At 43.3% G+C, this 27,939-nt stretch overlaps 1 protein-coding gene across 4 annotated transcripts in view; it reads left to right on the top strand.

Moving 5' to 3' along the window:
- ATL2 (atlastin GTPase 2) overlaps window positions 1-27,939 on the top strand; it is a 221,219-nt gene that overhangs the window by 127,434 nt on the left and 65,846 nt on the right. For all 4 annotated transcript variants that reach the window (XM_033936398.1, XM_033936399.1, XM_033936396.1 and 1 more), the window contains exons 9-11: window positions 4,444-4,571; window positions 25,974-26,030; window positions 26,802-26,873. In XM_033936398.1, the coding sequence (XP_033792289.1) occupies window positions 4,444-4,571; window positions 25,974-26,030; window positions 26,802-26,873 (257 nt within the window). The remainder of the gene's footprint in view (window positions 1-4,443; window positions 4,572-25,973; window positions 26,031-26,801; window positions 26,874-27,939) is intronic.

The raw sequence follows: 27,939 nt of genomic DNA on the forward strand, positions 1-27,939 counted from the left end.
GCAGGCATAATATTCTCACATCCAAAGAACCCAGTACAGACACTACCAACAGCACTGTTGGTTAAAAAATTTAAGGCAGTGCCTTAAGTACTATGCACATGCCGGTGCCTTCCCACCCAATGTCAGCTCACGGAACCTGCAGTTCTTAGTTTTACATGGAGCTGAGAAGTCTTCTGTCTTTATTTTTTGTTTTTTAGTCAAACTTTCTTATTTTTAGTTTCTTCCTATATTCCTACTGACTGTGGTTTAATTTGGTCAACTTTTTAGTTTTTGGCCTTTGGGCCACTTTGAGCCCTTTTTTATTTCTGGGAGCATTGATGGTTTTTGGATTCTTTATCACTCGAGCTCCCTGGTCTATTGAGCTCTTTGACTTCACAGTGGGGTTTTCTCTCAGCTGGTTTGAAGGAGAACAACATAGCTGGGTTTTTTTTGCAAGTTATTTTGTGAGCTATATTGCTTCAGTGAATATATGGACAATGGTGTGACTATTCTATAAGACTGTACAATCTGGACCCTTTGCATATTGGAGATGTTTTGAAAGTTTTCTCTCCTGCAACATATACAAATAAGACTGTTATTGATATAAATTCCCAAAGTTTTGTGGATCTGTTACGATTCTATCTGCTGTTACCATATTTTTTGCTCCATAAGATGCACCTGACCATAAGAAGCACCCTAGATTTAGAGGAGGAAAATGAGAAAATAACATTCTGAACCAAATTCTCCCTGCCAGGCTCTGCACCCAACCCTACACTCCTTGCTAAGCTCTGCACCCTGTCCCCACTCCCTGCCAGGCTCTGTACCCTGTCCCCCCTCTGGTGGTCTAGTGGTAGGCTGGTACAGGGCAGGCAGGCCTAGTTGCTGGCAGGCAGGTAGGGACAGGCCAAGCAGGCCTCCCCCTCCCAGGCAGGCCTTCCTCCCTTCCTACGCAGCCCCTCTCTCAGGCCTTCCCACAGGCAGGCCCGTCCTCTCTCTGCTCCCTCCCTATTTTTAATTTGGCAGGGCAGGCCCCGGCCTACCCCCATTACCTTTTTTATCATTCTGGCGCCCTCCCTTGCTGGACGCGGCTGCCTGGTCCTCGCAAGCAGTGACTATTCTTTTTCCTTGCGGCATATTCTCGTATAACAGTTGTGGCAAAATTATCATCTTTTTTTTTTTTAATCTTTATTCGTTTTCATATCTTACAACAAGTGTATAATATTCAATCAAAAATAAATTTTACAAATCACTTGACATTCTTGCTTTAATCATCAAAGCATAAAAGAATCTCACCCATTAGTAATAAACCAGTTAAAACAAAAATCATATATCCCAATCCCACCCTACTTATAACCTTATATAATAAAAAAAAAGGGGTGGTTAAGGTGATCATTTTTTAAAGCTGCAATTCAGCCCATCCAACTAAGAGTTAAGCCTTTCCATATGTCCAATTCGCCAAATAACCTTTTTAATAAATTTGGGTAATTAGTTGCAAACAGCCCAGCTGGATCCACTGTTAAATTAACCCCTACTATACTCAGGTGCAATTGCATAAAGTTGTGGGGGGTATTGACTCACCTCTCTGTTTGAAATGTGGCCGGGACCCCAATACCTTTACTCATTCCTTTTGAGACTGTTGGACTGTCCAAGTTTATTGGCAGTCTATAGTCCGGTACTTACGGGGCTTTTTTCGGAGTCCCATTGCGGATACTGTTGCGCAACTGTTTTAGACCTGCCGGGGGCCTTTCGGGGCCTTCCTAAGGGGGGATCCCTCTGGTGTCATAAGGTGTGTCTTCTTGTTCGCAAATGCATTTTGCAAAGCTGGACTGCTTCTGAGCCGCCCTCCTTTTGGACCTGGAGATTTTTGGTGCATAATTTGGCCACTTGGGAGGCTCGAGAGGCAGTTGGCTGCCCTCGCCGCAGACATAGCTTTTTGCTAATCTGGGGAGTCTATTTGGCTTCCCTATCTCCTAGAGGACGTAGTCTCCTTTTGAACCATCTTGCTTAGCTTTGTAGCTATGCCCCATGCTAGATACCGGGATCGGTTATTGCAGGCCCTTTTCCCTTTTTTTTTTTTTTTTTCTTTTGAAGGGGGGGGACTTCTTCCAGTAGTTCCATGGGCCACAAGAGTACGGGCCTTTGGGATCTTAGTGACCTCTTGGTTATCTTCGATGTGTTTCTCTGGGGGGGAGAGGGTTTGATGTTTGGGGGTTTTGTTGGTTAGGTGGGGTTTGGGAACTGGAGGGGGATTGTTGCTTTTGTTTTCTTGTCTATCCTCAAATGCTGTATTGTTGGATTCTGATTCATTGGATTTTATTGTGTTCCTTGCTTTTTATTGCTTAGCATTCACAATAAAAAAGATTTGAACATAAATTAACCCCAAGATACCTAATATGATGTAGCCCACTGAAAGGGGAATTGTTTCTGGAAGAGGAGAAGGGCCTCCAACTGTATCAGATTTGCATTTAGGATTTCCGATTATGACAAGTTAATTTTATATTCAAATATATTTTATTGAGCTCATCAAGAAAATCAAACGAACACACAAAAGAAACCACAGACAAGCTCAAATTTTTCTATACACTACCACCCACACAATTCCCCCCACCCCGTGTCGACAAGTTAATTTTAAAACCAGCTAAGGTTCATATTCATGTAATACTTCGCCGATAACCTTCAGTGAAGTGTAAGCAATAAAAGCACATCCAAACAGCAACAGTTTGTTGTATGTCTCCTATAGTAGCTCCTGTAATATCTGTTAGATTAGATCTGGCGCTAAGAGTTCCATAAACAGAGCAAATTATAAGAGGGAGAATGCATATCCCTGACATGTTCCCCTCTGTAACTCCATTGGTAATGAGTATGTGCCATTCATCTTGAGGGTTGACAGAGGGGACAGATATAGTGCGCACACCCACTGAAGATATCTCCCTGAGACACCCATTTTCTGCAGGGTTTGGAACAGAAAAAGCAGTCTTATCAAACCAGGATGGGGGACCTAGTCTCCCTTGCATACCATAGTAAGTGTAATGCTTTTTTGATATTGTTAAAGTTTGCCTCTGCTGAATTAAACCCTGCCTGATCACTGTGGACTAATTTAGGTGTTACTGTTTGTAACCTATTCACTAAAATTTTTGTAACAATTTTATAATCTGAGTCTAGTAGCAATGGGCCTGTAAGACCCACAATCAGTAGGCTCTTTTCCAGGCTTCCATATTGAGTTACTGCTGCCAGCATTCAAGAGTATGGTAAGAGGACTCCATTGTCTAAGGTGTTAGACTCATGTCAGAAGTGGGGCTAAAAGGTTACCAAAGAATTTATAGAATTTGTAAACCCATCTATGCCTGGGGATATTCCCGGAGGTAGAGATTTAATTGTCAGTAATGTTTCCTCTTTTGAGATAAATTGGGATAATTGTTGAGCTTCAGAGATTTTTGGTAGAGGATGTTTTGCTAAGTAGGCTTTTATTTCAGTGATATCAGGACTACCTGGCTTGCTATATAAGTCCTTATAATAAGCTTGAAATGTTTCCCATATCTCCTGCTGTCCAAATAGAGGAGATATTGTAACTATCGTGTTTCTCCTTCACCCCAATTCTTCCTCTTTCCTTTCTTTCCCCCACATGTGCAGCATCTTTTCTCCCCTCCCTCCCATCTCTCGTGCAGCAAGACCCTTGCCCAGCTTCTATCCTCCCATCCTTCGTGCGGCAGGACCCTTACCCAGCTTCTATCCTTCCCTCCTTCCCATCCCTTGTGCAGCAGGACCCTTGAGCGAGCACCCGCCCCTGCCACGCAGCTGAACTCCCATCCGAACCCCGCTGACCACGAGCAAGCCCTACATACCTCCCTAAGTAGCATCGGGTCAACAGCAATCTAAACAGGCTGCTTCGGCCTTGTCTACCCGTTAATGCATTCTGCCGTATTACTGATGATGTCAAGGGCAAGGGTTCTGCTGCACAAAGGATGGGAGGGAGGGAAGGGAAACTGCTGGCGAATCCCGAGACTAGAGCTTATTTTGGGGGTAGGGCTTATTTTCGGGGAAATATGCTAGTAGCTTGTTTTGTTTTTTTATGTTTAGATGCCAGCAATCTAATGGTTTTATTACTAAACTCAACGTCTTGTTTATCTCTTTGGAGTGCTTCCCTGTTTGTAGTTAGTTCGGATTGTCTTGGGGATCTTTTTAAATCAAATTATTTCTGATTAGTGAAAATGTAGGAACAGAAGTATAACTGAGCAAAACTTTGCTGCTCAATGGGAACAACTGCCAAATTTCCACTCATTTTTATTTTTAGTGAAGAACTCGTTTGCTGGAATGTGTTAGTAGTCTGGATGAATGTATGTGGGAAAAAGATTGAAGCTTGTGCAGGCAGATTGCATAAAACACAACTAGTAGAGTGTTTTATGTATAGTAGAAAAATGTGCTCTTGGTTTTATATCAATGATTTTTCTAACTACTCTTCATCAGACATTGACGATGACTTCAAAAAGGAGCTTCAGAACCTGGTTCCATTGTTACTTGCTCCAGGAAAGCTGGTGGAAAAAGAAATAGGCGGATCCAAAGTGACATGCAGAGATCTAGTAGAGTACTTTAAGGTAAGCAATATGGGGATAATTTTGTATAAGTCTTCTAAAGTTAGATGCCTAAAATACGTGTGTAATTGCAGTTATAGCATACCAGCATAGGTCTGAATTTACATGCTTAACTTTATGTATGATCACTTACCGTATATACTTGAATATAAACATGATCTTCCCCCTCCTCCCCCCCCCAAAAGAGGAGTTAAAAAAGGTTGACTCGAATATAAACCAAGATTAGAAATTTGGGTATGTGAGTGTCATTTGTCAGGGATCATACCATAAATAATCACTAAGTTTTCAGCTGGGGCTGTTTAAAGTCCCCAAAAATTGAAGGAGAGCTGACAAATAACTTCCTATTTGGGGTCATGACACCAACCAAAGTTTATGGACTTCTATCCCCACCAGAACACCTGACCTCAACCACACATGCAGAAAACAGAAAAAAAAAACCCTCTTCTAATACACAAACCCTAATATGCAAGACTCTGTACACATTACACCACAAGAGAAACAGAAAGAAATACATTTCTTCCTGAACAATCCAAATATAAAACCAACAAATGTAAATTTTTCAAAATTTCAATCACTAAATCGAAAATAAAAGCATTTTCCTTACATTTGTTATCTGGTGATCTTATTTTCTAATCATCTTGTTCCAACTGTTCTCTTAACTCTGTTTCAAAAGTCTCCTTATACATATGCTGTTTCTTTTCTCTCCTTCGCTTTCTACACTACATCCATCCTTGGCACTGATTTTCATATTCAGTTTTCTTCCATGTTTCTGCCTCAATCTCAGATCAGATTTATCATATCTTCTCTCTTCCATACCTCTCCTCTTCTCTCCAACTTCCTTCAGACCATGTGCACCATTTCTTCCTTCTCTTCTCTTTTATCCCACTTCCCTCTGACCATGTGCACCATCTCTTCTTTCTCTTCTCTTTGCTCCCACTTCCCTCTATCCACGTGCACCTTCTCTTCTCTTTCTTCTCTTCCTTTCTCTTTGCTCCCACTTCCCTCTGTCCACATGCACCTTCTCGCCCCTTCTCTTTGCTCCCACTGTCCACGTGCACCTTCTTGTCCCTTCTCTTTGCTCCCACTTCCCACTGTCCACGTGCACCTTCTCGTCCCTTCTCTTTGCTCCCACTTCCCACTGTCCACGTGCATCTTCTTGTCCCTTCGCTCCCACTTCCCTCTGTCTACATGTAACCTCTCTTCCTTCTCTTTGCTCTCACTTCTCTCTGTCCATGTGTAACCTCTCTTCGCTCTCACTTTCCTCTGTCCACGTGTAACCTCTCTTCACTCTCACTTTCCTCTGTCCACATGTAACCTCTCTTCACTCTCACTAAAATCCTAAAATCGCCATTTTTGAGGGTTTGCTGTGGTTTTCCCAGGCTGTTAGTCAAAATCTGCACCTTCAGTAGCCATCTTGGATTTTTCTCGATTTGATTTTTAAAGTTATTTTTTTATACTTGCCAACTTCGTTTTTGAAAGAAAACCACATAGATGACCTCTGCAGGGCAGGATGCCATGGATTCATGCATCTTTTGCGGTGGATGGCTGTCAGATGCGCAGAAAAGGAAAACAAATGTATGATTAGTTCAGACAGTTAGTGTTAATTTAAATGTTGTTTAAAGCCCGCTTCAACTAATCTTCCACAGAGCTTCTTACCTAAGTTAGTCTTTGCTTGATTTACTCTGCCGCTGGCAATCAAAGATGGCCGTGGTGTTTATTCTGACATCACACTGTCCCCAATGAGCTGGGCTGCAGCTGATATTATGTAATTAAAGGGCAACTACACCTCTAGCCCAGAATATACACAGGACCCTCAAGGGAAACTTAAGAAATTGTAGATTATATATCAACCTGAGCCATCCAATAAGATGTTTCATTTAAACCATTTGGGGACATGGATTTAAGTTCAAACATCCACCTAAGTTCTCTGAGATTGAGAAGTCGTCTGGTGGCTCCAAGAAAACTGGAATCCCTCTACAAAGTCATACCTCTTCCAGGTTTTGATAAACCACAACTTCCCCATCAATCCTTAGTAGTGGAATCTACCTTAAAGAAGTCAGTTTCAGCAAATGTCTTTGCATCCGTTCCTCCAGGGAGGGAGTGCCACACTATGGATAATTTCGGAAGTAGACTCTTATCAAAACTCCATGTTGGCTAACAAGGCAATCAGTTATAATTTCTACATTTCCTGCTATTTGAAGCATCTCGTCAAACAATTTCCTGCTTTAGTCTCCATTTTTCATCCTTTCCCTCAACCAATAGGGGGATATCTTCAGTTTTACAACTGTCATTGGGAGCTTATCACCTCAGACCTTTGGGTCGTAAAAATCTTTCAGGAGATTACTCTGCATTTCTACACCCTCCCTCCAGATCATCCTCCAAGAGAGTCTGCTTTCAACCCTTGCCAGTTCTCTCTTCTAATTCAGGAGTTTCAAATCCTTCTCCTCAATGCCATCAAAGGAGTTCCTGTGGACCAGCAACATCAGGGGTTCTATTCCTGCTATTTTCTGGTGCCAAAGAAGATGGGAGGTCTACAACCAATCCTAGATCTCTGAACTCTCAGCAAATTTCTAGTCGGAGAAAAATTTTGGATGTTTTCTCTAACCACTCTGTATCCCCTGTTGGCTCACAATGATTGGCTATGCTCTCCAGATCTCAAGGAAGCCTATAATAATATCCCAATTCTCCAGGCCTCCCGAAAATATCTCCATTTCCAAGTGGCTTCTCACCACTACCAATACAAGGTCCTGCCATTCGGTCTGGCATCATATCCCAGAGTCTTCACGAAGTGCCTGATTGTGATGGCAGCGGCCTTGAGATCTCAAGGTGTTCAGGTGTTTCCCTATCTAGACAATTGGCTTATCAAAGACCCGTCTGCTCAGGATGTTGTGCTAGCGACAAATTGCACCATCTCATTTTTCCAGCACTTGGGATTCGAGATCAACTTCCCCAAGTCGCAGCTTCTGCGGTCTCAAAAACTTCAATTTATAGGAGCAATTCTCGACACCAAGCTAACAAGAGCATTCCTTCCCCAGAGTCGTCGGGATGCTCTGATTCAGCTTTGTCATCAAGTAGAACAGCTCGCGTCCATATCAGCCAGGCGAATGATAGTTCTTCTGAACCATATGGAATCTACAGTCCAGTCCATGTGACTCCTTTGGCGAGGCTCCATCTCAGAACACCTCAATGTGCCCTAGCCTCTCAGTGGTCCCAAGCAACAGATCCTCTCTCGCAATATATTTCTGTGATGTCGACTCTTCAACAATTGCTACAGTGGTGGATGATTTTTTTTCAAATCTCTCCAGGGTACTCCTGTTTCACATGCTTACTCATCGGAAAGTTTTGACCACAGATGCATCAACTTATGCCTGGGGGCACATCTGGATGGTCTGCAAACCCAAGGTCATTGGTCCGCCAAAGAATGGAAGTTCCACATCAGTCTGTTGGAACTCAGGTTGATTTACTATGCTCTCAAAGCTTTTCAGCACCTCGTCGACAATCAAGTCCTCCTGCTTCGCATGGACAATCAAGTAGCAATGTACTATATAAACAAGTAAGGAGGCACGAGATCTCTCCTTTTATGCCACAGCTCAAAAGATTTGGTTATGGGTGACTGCTCAAAACATCTACCTGAGAGAAGTCTATATTCAGGAGGAACAGAATTGTTTAGCAGACAAGCTCAGCAGAATTCTTCAACCTCACGAATGTACGCTCAACTTTGCAGCTCTCCATCCCATCTTTGCTCAGTAGGGCACTCTTCAAGCGGACTTGTTTGCATCTCCCCACAACAAGTTGCCCCAATTCTGCTTCAGACTTTACTGTCCTCATCGTTTGGAGGCAGATGCTTTTCTGCTGGATTGGGCACGCAAGTTTCTTTTCACGTTTCTACCTATGCCTCTCATTCTCAGGACTTTTTTCAAAGTCAAGCAGGAGACAGTTACCATGATTCTCATAGCTCCTTGGTGGCCCTGGCAGCCTTGGTTCTCTCTTCTACTTCAACTCAGTTCCAGGGAACCCATTCCTGTGCTGATATTTCCATCTCTTCTTACACAGAGTCAAGGTGCACTACTATATCTCAACCTTCAGTCTCTACACCTAACAGCTTGGTATCTCTCAGACTGAATGCAGCTGAGTTTTGCCTCTCTCAGCCGGTGAGGCTTATTCTAGAAGCTTCCAGAAAACCAGTCACTCAGCAATGTTATCAGCAGAAGTGGACTCGTTTCTCCTCTTGGTGTCTTCTCCATCACTATGATCCGCAGTCCATTTCAGTTTCACTGATGCTGGATTATCTTCTCCATTTGTCTGATTCTGTGCTCAAGTCTACATCGATCAGAGTCCATCTCAGTGTTATTACTGCTTTTCACCAGCCAGTTGAGGGTAAACCTCTCACTGCACATCCTTTGGTCTCCAGATTCATAAAAGGACTTTTCAATGTGAAGCCACCTTTCAAACCTCCTTCAGTAGTCTGGGACCTCAATGTGGTTCTTTCCAGATTAATGAAGCTTCCATTTGAACCAATGTCGATGACTCATCTCGAGTACCTTACCTGGAAAGTATTTTCTCATCTCACTTACTTCTGCAAGGAGAACCATTACCATTTACTTACCACAGAAGTCAGACTTTTGGGCCTGTAGTTCCCTACTTCTTCCTTACTTCCACGTTTGTGGAGAGGGACCACATCCACCCTTCTCCAGTACTCTGGTACCACTCCTGACTCTAGAGAAGCATTGAAAAGGTCAGCCAGCGAAACCACCAGAACTTCTTGTAAGTTCCTTCATCACCCTAAAATAATTAAGGAGGAAGAAATTGAATATATAGAGGTATTAGTTTGTAAGGTTGTCAATGGGTTGTAACATTTAAGGATGGAAAAAGAAAAGAACATATTACTCTGTGACACTGAGTAGAGAAAATGCAATTTAAGGTGTCGTTGTAGCAGTTATTGTTAAGAGGACTTTTTCCAACAAAAATCCTGGAGACATTGCTCTATTTTTTCACTGTGATAAGTTTTAAACAGAAATTCAGGGCAAATTTACTTGTATTAAGTGTTTGGTAGTTCAATGAATCTGGAGCATGAGACTGCTGTAAATTGGATCAGTCAATGGAACTTATAGCTGTAGAATTGGAGTTTAGGCCAATAGAAAAATTATCACTTTAGGACATTCACATAAAGGAACCAGAGGGTAGCAGCTTTGCTCATGACAATATGCAAGAGATTTGTTTGTAAACAGTAAAGGGCAGTATATAAAGATAACTACTATGCATGTTCTTTCTGAAAATTTCAATTGAATTTTGGCCAAGGACAGAGTTCACCTATGTGTTCAAGGAGCATTTAAATCTACATCTTGCAAAGGTATGTAAGCTTCAAAAGAAGATCTAAACAATGTAGGAGACTCCAGCGATGCTTGGTATCTTGAGGATCATTGGTATTGGTACTGGCTACTCCTGATGTCTCTCTAATGCATCAGGGGAAAAGCTTCACAAAGGCATTGTCCTGCTTCAGGGTCTAGACACAAGCAATCAAGGAGACCACTATTAGGCCTTATTAATTAACTAGGTCTATATTTAGTGATCTCTACCATACCAGTTTTCTGAGAGTATCTGAGAGATTTTGGATTTATGACTGAATCTAAAGGCTGTTCTGATCAAGAGATGTGTAAAGGTCTCCTTTGACGCATCTCAACTGGGGTGGGGGAGAATGCTTCTTTTCTGATTATCAGAGGTGGCAAAAGCTCATATTAAATCTTTGATATGCCTAGGCAAAGCTAATTCTGGAAGGGTGTTAAAGCTATGGTAGAATAAATGACCTATCTGAGGTCAGCTTCTGTGGAAGAAATGTGCAAAGCTGTGCTGTAGAGTAAATCCATATTACTTTTAGGCTAAAAAAACAGATCCAACAGGTTTGGTCAGTTTGACCTGGAACTTTTTCTCGAGTTTTAGAATCCAGCTCATCTACCTTCCCCTTCCTCCTTCCCCCAAGTTCATTTTTATTATTTTCAGATGGTTGTCATAAAATGAGAGAATGAGTGAGTGAAATTGCTTACCTGTAATTGGTGTTCTCTGTAGACAGCAGGGGAATGCCACTTGTTGGTGAAGTCTCAGATCCTGTGTGTCAGTGCTCACCCCTAACTATAGTAAGCTTTTGATTTACAGGGCATGTATAGAGATTCCTGCCATCCGTGGCTCCTCCCTCTGCCTTGTTAGTTTTGTCTCTAGCTAGATCATAGAAAGATGCTAGTGGGGAGGATAAGTGTGACTAAATTCCCCTTCTCTGTACGGAGAACCCCTGTTAAGGTAAGCAACATTGCTTTCTCCAGAGATGAACAGGGGAGATGCAGGCACACTTGTTGGTGAGTCCCTAACTACTATTTGTATTGGGGTGGTGGTGGTAGATCAAGGAGTGAAAAGATTCATAGGATGCACTGTTCAAAACGAATGTCCTGTGCTTTGCTCTGATCTAAACAGTAATGTTTAGCAAAAGTATGTTTTGTTGATCAGTTGGCAGCTTTACAGATGTCCTGAAGTGAAATTGATCGGAAGTTTGCTACTGAAGAAACTGCCCTCCCCCCCCAAGCAATCTGAAGCCACTAATTCTACTAGGCTGTGCTTGATGTGCTTTGGTGTAGCAGAATTCAATCCAATGAGAAATCCACATGGAAATGGTTCTTTTAGAGGCAGGTTGATCTGGATTGGCCAGGTTATAGGTGACGAAAAGTTGATTGGTATGTATGACACAATGTTGCTCTCTAAGATAGAAAAGAAGTGCTCTTCTGCAGTCAGAGTTCCTACTCTGCTGATGAGGTATACAGAGATGAAAAGAAGGATGGGAGTACATGTACTATATTCTGGTTGAGGTGGAAATCTGAAACCATCTTGGGTAAGAATTTTGGATGCGTGTGCAGCTGGATGCAGTTAAGGAAAAATTGAGTATAAAGATGACCAGTGCTTGGATTTCGCTGACCCATCTTGCCAAAGTTATGGCTGAGAAACTGTTTTCCATGTTTTGGTATTTGAGAGAAGCAGTACCTAGTAGTTCAAAGGGTGCATACATGAGTCAATCCAAGACATTATTGAGGTCCCGTGGAGGCCTCTTAGAAATTGTGACACTAGAGAATATTGCAAAATTGGTTTGATGTCCACTGGGACATGATAGGCAGAAATCGCAGACAAATGAAGGCACACATAAGAACATAAGAATTGCCGCTGCTGGGTCAGACCAGTGGTCCATCATGCCTAGCAGTCCGCTCACGCGGCGGCCCTCTGATCAAAGACCAGCACCCTAACCAAGACTAGCCCTACCAGCTCCCGTTCTTGTTCAGCAGGAACTTGCCTAACTTTGTCTTGAACCCCTGGAGGGTGTTTTCCCATTTAACAGCCTCTGGAAGAGCGTTCCAGCTTTCTATCACTCTCTGGGTGAAGAAGAACTTCCTTACTTTTGTACGGAATCTATCCCTTTTCAATTTTAGAGAGTGCCCTCTTGTTCTCCCTACCTTGGAGAGGGTGAACAACCTGTCCTTATCTACTAAGTCTATCCCCTTTAGTACCTTGAATGTTTCGACCATGTCCCCTCTCAATTTCCTCTGTTTGAGGGAGAAGAGGCCCAGTTTCTCTAATCTTTCGCTGTATGGCAGCTCCTCCAAATCCTTAACCATCTTAGTCGCTCTTCTCTGGACCCTTTCAAGTAGTACCGTGTCCTTCTTCATGTACGGCGACCAGTGCTGGACGCAGTACCAGGGCTGTGGAGTCGGTAGATAAATGTTCCGACTCAGACTCCTCAGTTTTTTGTACTTCAGACTCCGACTCCAGGTACCCGAAATTTCCTCAGACTCCTCGACTCCGACTCCACAGCACTGGTTAATTTTCAGATCGTTAAAATGGAATGTCAAGTTGAGAGAATTGAGCATTTTCAACACCACCTTCTTTTTGCTCCGACTCGGACTCCTCGACTCGGACTCCACAGCCCTGCGCAGTACTCCAGGTGAGGGCACACCATGGCACACCATGGCATGATAACCTTCTCTGATATGTTCGTGATCCACTTCTTTATCATTCCTAGTATTCTGTTTGCCCTTTTTGCCGCTGCCGCACATTGCGTGGATGGCTTCATCGACTTGTCAATCAGAACTCCCAAGTCTCTTTCCTGGGAGGTCTCTCCAAGTACCGCCCTGGACATCCTGTATTCGTGCATGAGATTTTTGTTACCGACATGCATCACTTTACACTTATCCATGTTGAACCTCATCTGCCATGTCAATGCCCATTCCTCGAGCCTGATTATGTCATGTTGCAGATCTTCACAATCCCCCTGCGTCTTCACTACTCTGAATAACTTCGTATTGTCTGCAAATTTAATCACCTCGTTTGTCGTACCTATGTCCAGATCGTTTATAAAGATGTTAAAGAGCACAAGTCCAAGCACTGAGCCCTGCGGCATACTGAATTTGTCTTGATGCAGGAATCCAATAAGTAGAGCAGGTGGGTCAGTATGTGCGGAATGGTACATTTTAGGGGGTCCTGGCCCTAGATAGTTGACCATAGAGAAAAATGTGTCCACTTTGATAGGATTTCCTGGTAGAGGGTCATCTGGCTATTAGGAAAATCGACTTTACTGACTGGGGGACTAGGATAGTAGTGAGGGTGCTCCTCTCAGTTTCCATGCAGTTAGGTTGGGGTGGAAAATTTGCCTGTTCTTCTGTGTGAGGAGAGATGTTTGAGTCCGAGAGGAATTGGTGCAGCAATGAGAATCTCTAAAAGAAGAGGATACCAGATTTGCCTGGCTGTCCATTAGGATGGGCAGTCGCTGATGATTTTCTGAAGCACTCTGGAGGTGAGTAGAAATAGAGGAAAAGCATACAGGAGAGTTCCCAGCTACAGAATGGAGAAGGCATCTCTTGCGATGGTTTGACTTGCTGATCGAAGAGAACAAAACTGCAGTCATTTTGCATTGTCCTATAATGAAAATAGGTTTATGACTGGGGTCCCCCAAAGCTAGAAGTGGTTTTGAAGTACTATGGGATCGAGAAACCATTTGTGAGGATTGAGTTTGTGGCTGAGTGAGTCCGCTATTACATTCAAGCATCCTGGAATGTACACTGTAGGTTCACGCAAAGAAGTGGAAAAGTCCAAAGAAGACTGGTGAACTCAAATGTATTTGATGAACATCCTTTATTTCTTCAATAAAACATTTCAATGACTCGACATGTACATGTTTCGGCCAGAATGGCCTGCCTTGCAAATCGTGCAGTGAAATGAAAATGTTCACATAAAATGGTTCATTCAATCTTGCACTGATAACTTAAAAAAGGAAAGCACTTAAAAGCTCTATGCAGAGAAATGAAACACCGTCACTGACAAATGCATCCAAAGGAAAAGCGTTCACCAGTCTTCTTTGGACTTTTCCACTTTGTGCGTTTTGTGTTTGTGGATTTGACTCTCCTGTGTTACATCCACCACTATTTATAGGTTGGCATGGACAAAGCACCACAGGAGATAGGCCTCTCTGCAAAGACATAGGGATCCCAATCCTCCCTGTTGATATAAAACATCATGATTTGATTGTCCATCTGTATAAGAGTGCGCTTTTGTTGGAATCATTGCTTGCAGGGTATAAAAAAACTGCACGGAGTTCTAAATGACTGATGTTCAGGTGTGATTCTTTGGTCTCTAATGGCCTTGAGTTCTGAGATGGTCCATATGGGCCCTCAGCCCATGTTTGGATGTCTGTTGTAATTTTAAGATGAGGTGAAGGAGACTGAAATGGGCATCCATTTTAAAGAGAAGGAGACTGAATCCACCAGAGGAGGGATTGTTTTACTGAGTCTGGAATTGGAATCCATCATGAGAATAGTTGTGTTTTGGTTCCAATTTAACTTGAGGTGCCACTGCAACGGCCTCATGTACAGTCTTGCAGGAGGTACTAATGTCAGAGATGCCTATGAGGTACAAAATGTGGCGTGCAGACATTTGGGATGATTTTCTCAGGTTGCAAAGCTTTGCTATGGACTCTTGTCTTTCCTCGGGAAAGAAGGCCAGAGCTATGATAGTGTTGATATGAACTTCTATGAATGTGAGTAAACGAGTGGAACTAGAGACAATTTTTCGTAATTGATGATGAATCCCAGAGACCACAGAGTTGATAGGGTGTTCTGGATAGTAAGAAGTAAGCGATCTCTGGAATGAGCCACAAGGAGCCAGTCGTCAAGGTATGGAAAGACAGTGCTGTTTTGGAGTTGGTTTTTTTTGTTTTTTTTTTGCAGAGGCGCGCTACTACTACAACTAGGCACTTTGTGAAGACTTGTGGTGCTAAAGAGAGGCCAAAAGGCAATACCTTGTACTGGTAGTGGTTGTTGTTTCCTCAAGTCACTTCATTGGCTCCCTATCCGTTTCCGCATACAGTTCAAACTCCTCTTACTGACCTACAAGTGTATTCGCTCTGCATCTCTCATCTCTCCCTACACCAGTGTTTCTCAACTTGGTCCTGGAGTACTCCTTTGCCTTGAGATCTAGAGCGACCAGCCAATCGTTGGGTCTGAGGAGAGGAAGAATAATGGGGAGGGAGCTTATCCTGAATTTTTTTTTCGCTTGAAGTAAGTATTCAGCGAACAGAGATCTAGAATAGGACGAAGGCCCTGAGTCGTCTTGGGAATAAGGAAGAAATTTGAGTTAAATCCCCTGTTTGTTTGCCATTTGGGTACTTCTCCACTGCGTTGCTCTGAACAAAGATGGTCAGTTCCACTGCAAATAGTGGGATGTGGTGATTTGGAGTATATGATAGTTGAGGCAATTGGGAAACAAGGACTCTTGAAAGGAAATTGAGATGATATTCAGGAATTCCTGGAGTCTGTGCAGAGATTGATCTCATTTGTCTGGTGGATGATATTCAGGACCCATTTCTTTGTTGTGATGGCCTGCTATGTGGGAAGGAACTGGCTGAGCTGGCCTCCCGCTGATAAATTGTCAAAAACTAGGATTGACTTTGAGAGCTGGGTGCTGAGAACCTGCTTCCGCTCTCTTGGGTGTTGTTTCTAAGAGTAAGCAGAGGATTGAGACTATTGTAGGTTGGGTCTATTGTAAGGAACAAATCACTGTCTAGGGTAGTATTGCTAGAAGAATTGCTGATAAGATCTATGATAATTGGGGAATGATGGAGCTTCTCAGTACTGTTGGGATTGATCTGTATGGTGGGCAGACAGCTCATATATAGCCATGGAATCCTCTTTTAGTTGAGATACCATATCCTTAACTTTTTTGCCAAATAGGCTGTCTTCTAGACAGGGAGTATCTGCTAAGCATTTATGGAAGTCATCTCTGAGATTCGAGGCTTTAAGCGATAGGTCACAGTGGCTACAGCAGCAGTTTGAGAGATCATATCATATATAGGCATTATAGTTGGTCTTGATAGGTGATAGGTGGATTCTTGAAGGGCCATGTGGAGATGGGCTACCGTATCTGTGGATGCGCTGTCTAGTTGCTGGAGGACAGAATGTTGATAATATAGTATTTTAAGTTGATGGGCAATGATTTTGGAGGAAAGCATGGCTTCCTGATATACTTTTTTGAACTGCTTCGACAGCTTTTCAGCGCTCGGCCTTTTTTGAACGTTCGATTGACCCAGCCTTGTTTTAACAAAGGACCTGTTACTCGTGAATTACAACGCTACAGTAACCACTGATGCAAGTGCTCTTAGTCGCTGAAACACAGCGCTATGTCGGATTCACGGCTTGTGTATGTGTCCTTTATTGCAATAAACAAGCTCTTTTTACATCAGTGATCTTCAATGGAGTGTTCATTGTCTGTTCCCACTGTCTTTTGTGTGTTCTGATATACTTTACATCCTACTAAGTCTAGGAGACGGCAATCCTTTCCTTGCAGAGCATTCAATTGGATTCTGTTCATTTTGGCTTTCTTAATGGCCATTTCCAATACCATTGAGCAGTGTGCTAATTGCTGCAAATTGTGACCAGGGATCTTCTGCATGTTATATTGCAGTTCAAGACATTTTGAGACTGTTGAAATGGATTGTGGTTTTAGTCAATTGGACAATTGAAGGTCCTGAAGAATCTGGTGCACCAGAAGCGCAATGATATCCTTTGAAGGTATCTGGCAGGATTGAAGAATGGTTTGGAAGTTATGCTCATCTGCCTGTGTAGTTGCTTGGGAGATGTTTAATAAGGTGGAGACTTTCTTAAGGAGTTTTGGATAGGAATATTCAGCCTGGTCTGTATGGAGAAACGGCTGAGCTGAAGCTGATTGAAATTGCTCTGGTGGGATATTGTCTGAGTTCAACCAGGCACTCAGAGAGGTTGATGTGTGAGATGAGAAATAGGTAGAAGTATAGGGTCCCCATTCAGCATCTGAGAGGGGGTCTGAAGGGGGGCTAGGTACAGATCTTAACGTTGAAGGTAAAGTGGTTTCATCAACCCACTGTGTGGCCGGTGTTGCTGATAGGGTTAGAGGAGATGCTGGGATCTGTTGGAACAGGGCAGCACTGTCTTGCATAAAGTGTTGTAGCAACTGGAGAAAATCTGAAGCTGATGGTGTCTGTGGAGGCTGTTGTGGGACAGGCAGCTGGAGAAGAGGCATGGGAAAGAGTGGTGCAGGATATTTAGGTAGTGGTGGGTCTACTGCCACAGGATCCTTAGGAACTGACTGTTTTAAAGTTGCATGGCCCTTTGGTGGTACTGCAGGATTAGGAGGTAGCAAGACACCCTTAGTCTGCTTCTGCTTGCCTGAAGAGGGAGAGAACTGCAAGGCTGAAGCTTGTCCTGTAGTAGCCTTTCTGTTAATTCGAAGGCGGCCTGAGAAAAACACAGACCTCAGATAAGCCTTCGATGATGATGTTGCGCCGGCCAGCAGAGAAGGGGTGGAACATCAGGTGGCTGATGTCCCTGCTGCGTGCCAGTCATTTATACTTCTCATCCCCATTCAGACACTTACAGCTGTGCTGTAGAGTAAATCCACACATTCAAATTGCATTACTGTTAGACTAAAGGTACCAGATCCAACAGATTTGGTCAGTTTGGCCATTCACTTTCCGCAGCGATGCTGAAACAGGGCTCTGGGGGAGGGATTGACAAAGACAGCTGACCGCTAAGGTGACATCATGCCGCTGAGATTCACTGAAGCTGCATTGAGGGAGAATTGGCTCTGTGTGCAGCGGTATCTTGAAGGGAGAAGAGGCAGGAGAAGTTGTTCTTGCAGGCAAATTTGGTTCTGTATCTTTTTTTTCTCTCTCTCTCTCTTTCTAGCTCTGGAGAAGTTTTCTCTGAGGATGTTCAGGTAGGCAATTTTTAAAAAAATCTAGTGTGGTGTTTTGTTTTTGTTTTATTGTGTTAGAGAGAGAGAGGGGGGAGAGCTGCAACTCTAGGAGCGGATGAAGATAAAACTAACAAGGCAGAGGGAGGAGCCACGGATGGCAGGAATCTCTATACATGCCCAGTAAGCCATAAGCTTACTATAGCACTGACAAACAGGATCAGTCTGAGACTTCACCAACAAGTGTGCCTGCATCTCTCCTGCTTGTCTCTGGAAAATTCAAATGGCCAGTTGTGACCAAAATATATGTTGGCTTTGCTTGTTGACATTTATTTATTTGTATTTTTCATCTTTTTATGTAAAGGTAAATTGTAGCCAGGGATTTCTTCCTGTGAAGACTGCTATTCTGTTTGTCCTCTGAGAAAGCAAAACTGATTATTTGTAAACAGGTATTATCCCAGGACAAGCAGGCAGCATATTCTCACATGTGGGTGATGTCATCCACTGAGTCCCAGTACAGACACTTTAAAAGTGCATCGCCACTTTAAGAAACTTAGAAAGTTCGCAATAGCCCGCACCGTGCATGCGCGAGTGCCTTCCCATCCGACTTAGGCATTCAGCTCCTCAGTTATGTTTTTTTCCACGGAGCATAGAAGTCATCCTTGTTAACGGTCTTCGTTTTCTCACCTTGCCTTCCCACTCTCGTGCTTTATAATTATTTTATTTTATTTGGTTTTTCTTTAACTTTCTCTTATCAAAAAAAACCCCGAATGACAAAAACTTTTTTCAAGTCGGCCATCCGGCGGGTTGACCGGGAGGGCGATTAGTCTCCTCAGACGTCTAATTCATTTTAGCTGAGGCAGTCTTTCTGTCGATGTCATGCCAGCTGACGGATTTTTAAAAAGTATGGCCGATGTTCTTGCACTATTTCCCTTACAGACCTTCACAGCTGGTGTCTTCAGTGTCTGGGTCTGGAGCAGCAGACACAAACCTATACACAATGTTCCACTCTTCAGAAACACACCATAAAAAGCCATATCCTTCAACAGGAAATGTTCGGTGTCAGCATGGAGGAAGAGACTTCAACACCATTGACATAACAGACACCGCCCAATGTACCATCATCTACTCTGGTGTCTCAAGTCATCGCTCCATCTGGAAAACTAGCTAAAAAGCCAACATTTTCCCAGACAGGGTTACAAGCCACTAAGTCATCAAGTCCATTCATGCCAGCCGTGAAAACCTCTTAAGCGACTAGTTCCTAGCATCAAGGGGTGAGTTTGCATCCTCTCCTTCAGGTGTCTGGAGAATAGAGAGCAGGTCTGGTTTTTGGAGCAACACCATTGGTACCAGCAACTAAGCCAAAGGTACCAGTGCTTACCTTCCAACAGAAGCTCAATGTTCTGTTTCGGGAGCAATTTGGGGATAAGTTCAATATTTTATCCTCGACACAGACTCCTCTGGTACCAGTCCAGCCTGAGCCTAACACTGCCAAGATCTCCGATACTGTCGATGCTTCATCGGCGCATCACAAGGACTCTCAACACCTTTCAAGTCCTGCTAGTACTGCATCGAAGCATCGGTCTTCTAGACACCAGTCTACATCTTCCAAGCATCAGTTATCTTCTTCTATACGCTCTAGTAGGAGTCCATCGAAGTCCAGGTAGCTTTCCCGTAAATGTAAACATTCCAAGATTTTTACACCAGATTGACACCGGTTGAAGCATTGTTCTCCCTCTGTCTTGATGGACTTTGATCTCCAGGATGATTCAAATCCAGATCCTTGGCCTTCAATGACAGAAGCAGATGATTCTCCTTCATCGAAGTCTCCTAGACATTCTCCAGTTAGAGTTTCTTCTCCTACTGAGATGCTTTCTTTTACTCGTTTTATTAGACAACTGGGAAAGGACCTCTCTGTCAAGTTGGAGGAATATTCCAGATTCAATGCGGGATTTCTTGAAACTTTGGACTATGATCAACTTCCTAAGGAGATGCTCAAGCTGCCCTTAAATGGAATCTTAAAGGAGACCCTATATAGGAACTGAGAGTCTCCTCTCTCTGTCCCTGTGATGCCCAGGAAATTGGGCTCTCTCTATAAAATATCAATTCCAGCATTTGATAAACCTCAACATCCTCATCAGTCACTAGTTGCGGAGTTCACCTTAAAGAAATCTACTCCATCAAAAGTTTTTGCATCGGTCCCAATAGGAAGGGAGGGTTGTACTATGGACAGATTTGGCCGATGGCTATACCAAAATTCTACGTTGGCTAACCGAGCCATCAAATATAATTTATATTTTTCTTGTTATTTGAAACATCTCATTAAACAGTTTCCTGGGCACCAAAAATATATTTTTTTTAATTTATTTATTCAATTTTCTATACCGTTCTCCAAGGGGAGCTCAGAACGGTTTACATACATTTATTCAGGTACTCAAGCATTTTTCCCTGTCTGTCCCGGCAGGCTCACAATCTATCTAATGTACCTGGGGCAATGGGGGGGATTAAGTGACTTGCCCAGGGTCACAAGGAGCAGCATGGGTTTGAATCCATAGCCTCCGGGTGCTGAGGCTGTAACTTTAACCACTGCGCCATACTCTATCCCTTCTCATAAAATGAAAGGTTTCAACACCTTGTCTGCACCCTCACTCAGTTGAGGAAATATCTGGTTCACTCAGCTTATACTTTTGAGCTCACCTGAGCCTCCTCTGTCTGTACAATGAGAAGATTGGCGTGGCTCAGAGACTCTGTCATGGACGTTAATCTTCAGGACAGACTAGCCAACATCCCTTGTTTGGGTGATGAGCTCTTTGGGGACTCTACAGATATTGCGACCCAAAAGCTTACTGCTCTTGAGACTCATTGGGGTACCTTGTTAAAGCCTAAATCCAAGCCTTCTGCATCGAGATCTTTCCAGCCTTCTTCTTACCAGAGGTGTTTTCCAGCCAAATCCTCTGCTCCAGCGAGGCCTCAACAGAAAAAAACAAAAGCATCCTCCTCCTCCTAAGGTTCAGCCGACTGCCCCCGCTAAGTTAACTCAGTCTTTTTGACCAGCTATTCAAGAGCATAGTTGCAATCCCTCCACTTCAGCCTCTACCTCAGCCATTCGGAGGTCGTCTCCAATTCTATTTTCATCGTTGGGAGCTCATCACCTCTGAACTCTGGGTTCTACAAATCATTCGGGAGGGTTACTCTCTACATTTCATCACCATCCCTGCTTTCAACCCTCATCACTCCTCTCTTCTTCTTCAGGAAGTTCATTCCCTTCTTCTACTCAGTGCCATAAAAGAAATTCCTCTGGATCAACAAAAGCAGGGGTTTTACTTCTGATATTTCCTGGTCATGAAGGAGACAGGGGGGGTCTACGACCGATTTTAGATTTCAGAGCCCTCAACAATTCCTAATCAGGAAGAAGTTTTATGTGTTATCTCTAACCACTCTATATCCCCTCCTGGCTCACATGATTGGCTAAGCTCTCTGGATCTCAAGGAAGCCTACACTCCTATCCCAATTCACCCGGCTTCCAGAAAATACTTCAGGTTTCAAGTGGCCCATCACCACTACCAATACAAGGTTTTGCCTTTTGGCTTCGCATCCTCTCCCAGAGTTTTCACGAAGGGCCTAATGCTGGTGGCATCGGCCTTGAAGTCTCGGTCTTCAAGTCTTCCCTTAACTAGATGACTGGCTCATCAAAGACCCTTCTTGTCACGATGTAATTCTGGCGATGAATCACACCATATTATTACTTTGAAATTTGGGTTTCAAAATCAGCTTCCCCAAATCACAACTTCATCCATCTCAAAGATTCCAGTTCATTGGGGTTCTTCTTGACACCACTCAAATGAGGGTTTCTTCTGCAGGAACATCAGGACACTTTGCTTCAACTTTGTTATCAGATGTGCCGACTCCAGTCAATCTCTGCCAGGCAAAAGATAGTTCTCCTCGGCCACATGGCCTCTACAGTTCTCGTGACTCCTCTTGCGAGGCTCCATTTCAGAATGCATCAGTGGTCTCTGGCTTCGCAGTTTTCTGTAACCTCATCTCTTCAACGGTCACTTCAGTGGTGGATATCTTCCAATCTTTCCAGAGGTCTTCTATTTCACATGCCCCCTCATCAAAACTTATCTCTTCAAAACACACTTCCCATCATCATAACCCCTCAACAACAATAGAAAATACTCTCATGACCACCACCATCACCACCATAGCAATACATCAGAACCCTGACTTTTATTATCTCTATTCATCACAACAACCTACCAGAATCCTGACTTTATTATATCTACTCATCACAACAACATATCACAATCTACTATTAGCTTTCAAGTTCCTCCGAAAAACCCAGATTAACAATTGTATCTTGACACATTCTTGAATCTATGTACTGCACCGCTACTGGAAATGTCCAGTCTTATAAATTGTAATCCGCTTAGAACCGCAAGGCACAAGCGGAATATAAATCACTAATGTAATGTAATGTAATCAAGAAGTATTGACCATGGACGCATTGACTTATGCTTCTGGGGAACATAAAGATGGCCTTCAGACTCAGGGTCATTGGTACACCAGAGAACAGTTTTTTTCATATCAATCTACTGGTACTTGAAGCTATTTATTATGCCCTCAAAGCTTTTCAACACCTTGTAGTCAACCAAGTCCTCTTGCTTTGCACGGACAATCAAGTAGCCATGTACTATATAAACAAGCAAGGGGGCATGGAAGCTCAGAAGATCTGGCTTTGGGTGACTGTTCACAACATCTTCCTCAAAGCAGTCTACATTCAGGGGGAACAGAATTGCTTAGCAGACAAGCTCAGCAGGATTCTTCAACCTCATGAATGGACGCTCAACTCTGCAGCTCTCCATCCCATCTTTTCTCAATTGAGCACTCCTCAGGTGGATTTGTTTACATCTTCCCTCAACAACAAGTTGCCCTAATTCTGTTCCAGACTATACTCGCCTCAACATCTGGAGGCAGATGCCTTTCTACTGAACTGGACATGCAAGTTTCTCTACGCATTTCACCTATTCCTCTAAGTCTAAAGGCACTTGTCAAGGTCAAGCAAGAGTTGGCTACTATGATTCTCGGTGGCCCCGACAGCCTTGGTTTTCCCTTCTATTTCAACTCAGTATCAAGGACCCAATACTTCTGCCGATATTTCCAACTCTTATTACGCAAAGTCATGGCTCGCTTCTACATCCCAACCTCAATCTCTGCACCTGACAGTTTAGTATCTGTCAGACTGAGCACAGCTAACCTTCATCTTTCTCAGCCTGTATAACTCATTTTAGAAGCTTCCAGGAAACCAGCCACTTGACAACGTTACCAGCAAAAGTGGACGCGTTTTTCTTCCTGGTGTCATCTTCATCATTATGATCCAAAATCTATTTCAGTTTCACTAGTTGTGGATTACCTTCTCCATTTGTCTGATTCGGGACTCAAGTCTACATCTATTAGAGTCCACCTCAGCGCTATCACCAACTTTCATCATCCAGTGGATGGTAAACCTCTCACTGCTCATCCTCTCATCTCCCAATTAATGAAAGAACTTTTCAATGTCAAACCACCTCTCAAGCCACATCCAGTGATCTGGGATCCCAGTGTGGTTCTTGCTAAGTTGATCTCTATTTGAACCAATGTCTACAGCTTATCTCAAGTACATTGCATTGAAAGTTGTTTTTCTCATCTCTCTCACTTCTGCCAGAAGAGTGAGTGAACTTCAAACATTAGTGGCGGATTCACCTTTCACAGTGTTCCACCATGACAAGGTGGTGCTTTGCACACATCAAAAGTTTTTACCGAAAGTAGTCACTGAATTTCATATCAATCAGTCAATTGTGGTTCCAGTATTTTTTCCCAAGCCTCATTTTCATCCAGGAGAAATGGCACTTCATACGCTGGATTGTAATCGGGCTTTGGCCTATTACCTCAGTAGGAGGTACCACTTAGAATATCTCCTCAACTTTTTTCTTTCCTTTGATCCTAACAAGTTGGAGCATCCTGTTTCCAAGAAAATAGTTTCCAACTGGTTGGCTGCTTTCATATCGTTCTGTTATGCTCAGGCTGGGCTGCAACTGGAGTATCGGGTCACAGTCTATAAGGTTTGAGCTATAGCAGCTTCAGTAGCTTTTCTTCGTTCCACTCCTATTGATGAAATCTGCAAAGCTGCTACTTAGTCCTCGGTTCATACATTCATGTCACATTATTGTCTGGAATTTTTTCCAGATGGGATGGGCACTTTGGCCAGTCAGTATTACAAAATGTATTTTCCTAAAAGTCCAACTCTTCCACCATCCCATTCTGATTAGCTTTGAGGTCACCCACATGTGAGAATATGCTGCAAGCTTGTCCTGGGATAAAGCACAGTTACTTACTATAACAGGTGTTATCCAGGGACAGCAGACAGATATTTTCACAACCCAGGTTGACTTCTTAGCTGGCGTACTGAACTGAGGAGCCGCGCACCTACATCGGGCAGGAAGGCACTCGCACATGCGCTGTGCAGGCTATCACAAACTTTCTGAGTTTCTTAAAGTGGCGATGCATTTTTAAAGTGTCTGTACCGGGTCTCCTTGGATGACGTCGCCCACATGTGAGAATATCTGCCTGCTGTCCCTGGATAACACCTGTTATGGTAAGTAACTCTGCTTTCTGCAGGAGTGAGGTTTAGAATTCAGTTCACTTATTTCTCCTTCATTCCTCTCTATCCCTGGTGTTTGCTTTTCCTCTTCATAGTTCAAAACAGATCTGAGGTGGCCCCAGTGACATAGCACAGGAACTCATGCCCGGATGCACTAAAGTCACTGTGCGTGTAACGATCATTGCTAAACCTGTTGAACTGATTTTAGCATCGATCTAATTTAACCAACCGATGTACACAATGGATCACTGCATGCTTTTTCATGTGTCCATTGCAGCCTCCGAGTCTGCTATTCAAACGACCTAATTGGTATTAAAATGAGGTCATGAATATTTTAACCAGCCCACTAATTAAACCATATCACTTCGCGATGCATAAAATATAGCGATTATCCCCCCTTCCCTCCCCCGCGAATATCATTGGCTGGAGGGATACCTAATCCCGTCTGCCTCATCAACTGGGACCCCCCCATACACACCCTGACCCCCACCCCCACCGCACCCCCGGGGACAATGGCCACCCTCTCCAATAACTTAAAAGAAATCAGCAGGAAGGATGCCCACTCTCTCCTGCCTTGGCAACGTGGACCACCACACACTCCTCCCCTGACATCAGTCTTAGTCTTGGGCACCTTCCAGTGCATTGGCCCAGATGTCTAAGGCCTTCCTATGGGAGGGGCCTTAGGTATCTGGATCATTTTGAATAGGCGGGCATGCTTGCAGGAGGGAATGGGCATCCCTCTTGCTGGATTTCTACAACAAGGTACAAGGAGGGGGTGTGTGCTTGAGCTGGGGGGGTGTTCTGACTTGAATCCTCCTAACTCACTAGGGCCTTCTCGTTGGGTGGTGGGAGGGGTTGGAAAGGGGGCAGGTGTGGGTGGGGTCCAGGTTTGGGGCAGTCAGTGGTGTGTGGGTGGTTCAGGTGGCCAAGGCAGGAGGGGAGTGGGCATTCTTCCTTTCTTTTTAGGGGGTACTGTGAGGGGCACAATTTTGTTTTTTAATGGGGACAGGTATTGTGCGTATAATACACGCACAACATCTGTGCCATAAAAAAGGAAATAAGTCTTCCTGCCCCAAACAACTGAGTGGCAGGAGCCTGCTTCGGGGCTTCCCTCAGCTGTTCAGGCTTTCCCTAATGGCTCTGAGTCTGTACATGTGTGAAAGTTGCTTTTCCAACAACTGATGGGGTGGGATTACGGCCGACCTTTGCGAAACTAATTTGCATGCAAAGTCAGTTGAACATTGCTCACCGAAAATCGAACAATTTATCGGCCCGCAGTGACCCACAAGATCTTAACAACGATTTTTGGTGCATCCAGGCCTCAGTGTATGCTTAAAGGAGCATTCCAGAAAGTTCTATAACTTGTAAACAGGCCTCAGGTTGTCTTGGATGACATCACCCATTTGTGAGGTCCAATCTCTGAAGACAGCAGAATAATTCTTAAAGCAGGTAAGCAACTGTGCTTTTTTTCCATCAAAGAAGCCAAACTATTAAAATATTTTTCTTATTTTAAGGCTTACATCAAAATCTATCAAGGGGAGGAGTTGCCGCATCCAAAGTCAATGCTTCAGGTATCTTTCTATTTGTATTTTTATCAATACTTTTGAATCCCCACACCATCTACAGTAACTTATGAATAGTTTATTTTCACATCATCTTTAGGGAGAAGCTTATCTGAAAGGTTTGTCTTAGACTCAGTGATTCTCAACCTTATTTCAGTCAAGACACACCTGATAGGCAATGCTTATAAATGTGACACTTCATATGTGGCCCACACGGACCTTTGGCAGTTATAAATTAATAGTAGACATGCCTTCCATCTACACCTGCCCCCCCACCCACACACAAAAAATGATGACCATAACTAGTACATGTTCTCCATGAAAGTTATTTTACAAAAATTTTGTGTATATATTCATTTTGATTCTCATGAGATCTTAGAAATAACAATACAAATCTCTCAACTACCATATTCTTTGGCTCATGGGTCCTAGACTGAACCAGATAGATTCCAAAACTTTCTGAATATAGAAACAGTAGCATAGCCAATGTACTTTCTTATCCTTACATTGTTTAACACACCTGATATAAAATTTACCTTCAGTTGATTGCACACATATACTCTAGATTTAGTGCATATTTTGCCACAATGTGCTTTTCCTTTCATTTCCAAGACTTTTACATAATATTAGCTTACTCCATTGGGAGTTATTTTTTGTAAGATTGCATTTTTTTGGGGGGGAAAGGGCACTCAAATGTAGCCCCACGTTTTTTAAAAATTATACTAGTCTCATATTTAGCCAACTAAATATTTTGAAAACTAATCTACAATTTATTTTTAGGCAACCGCTGAAGCCAACAATCTTGCTGCAGTAGCAGTATCAAAAGACACTTATAGCAAGAGCATGGAACAGGCAAGTGCAAAACTGATACTGAACAGCCACATCCATCTACTGAGTGTTTTAGCTACTAAGTTGTATTATGTTTCTTCCATTAAAGCTAATATCTAATTCCTTAAGCGCATGTGTTTTCTCTGTGTCTCTCATATGTATGCAGGTTTATTTCCCTATATGCCATCAAACATAGTACAAAACTCTCCTAAGAATCATGGAAAGTTGCATGTGTTTCCAGAATTTCAGGTAGAGTAACCCTGCAAACATTTTCTTGATCAGAAAAAAAATCTATGGTGGCAATTCTGTAATTGGCATCTCCCTTTTTTTTTTGATGCCCTAATGCTGTTAGAATCAGTGCTTCCTGCATAGCATCAGGGCATCCTGATGCTGTTTTAGAACAGTAGCACAAACCTACATTCTTTTACAACCCCACTCTATTCCTGAACAACTGGGTAGTCAATCTCATTTCATAAGATCTCTTGTAGGAAGCTTCATTTGCATAGTTTTGCTCCTCCTCTCTTACCTCTAGACTGCCCTCCAACTTCCAGTTGTCTTCCTGCAAGTGAAATAGTAGGAGCTAGTCTATTCTGCGCATGTTTATTTTTCTTCGCTTCAGTATTTTTCCGCTTTGTTGAGTGATTTTTTTTTTCTTGCTGCAGGATCCCTTGAAGGCTGTGGGAAATTGCAGGCTCTGAGGGACAGTCTGCTTCCAGTGGGTTGGCTATTTTGGAGTGCACCCACCTGGACAGCCTGCAGTCACAGTTTGGGGTTTGGGGACCATTCCCTTGGGAGTATAGCGCACCCCAGGTTTGTCTGCTTGTGGTTTCAAGCATAGGCTGCTTGGCTTCGTGGTGGTTTATCCAGGCTCGTGGCAGACTTCCTCTACCCTTTCACATGTGTGGTTTCCAGGAGTGTTGTTGGTTTCTGGCCATTTTGGTGGGCCAAAAGGCAGTCAGAACAAACAGGCAGTCCAGGTTCCAGGCTTCTTGAGGCAGAGGATCTCCCTGTGAGCTGTTTCAGCTTCCATCTTGCAGCTCCCAGCACACAGCATGGCACAGTGAGTAACAATACAAATCTCTCAACTACC

Source organism: Geotrypetes seraphini, chromosome 3, assembly GCF_902459505.1.
Source record: "Geotrypetes seraphini chromosome 3, aGeoSer1.1, whole genome shotgun sequence".
Taxonomy (NCBI): domain Eukaryota; kingdom Metazoa; phylum Chordata; class Amphibia; order Gymnophiona; family Dermophiidae; genus Geotrypetes; species Geotrypetes seraphini.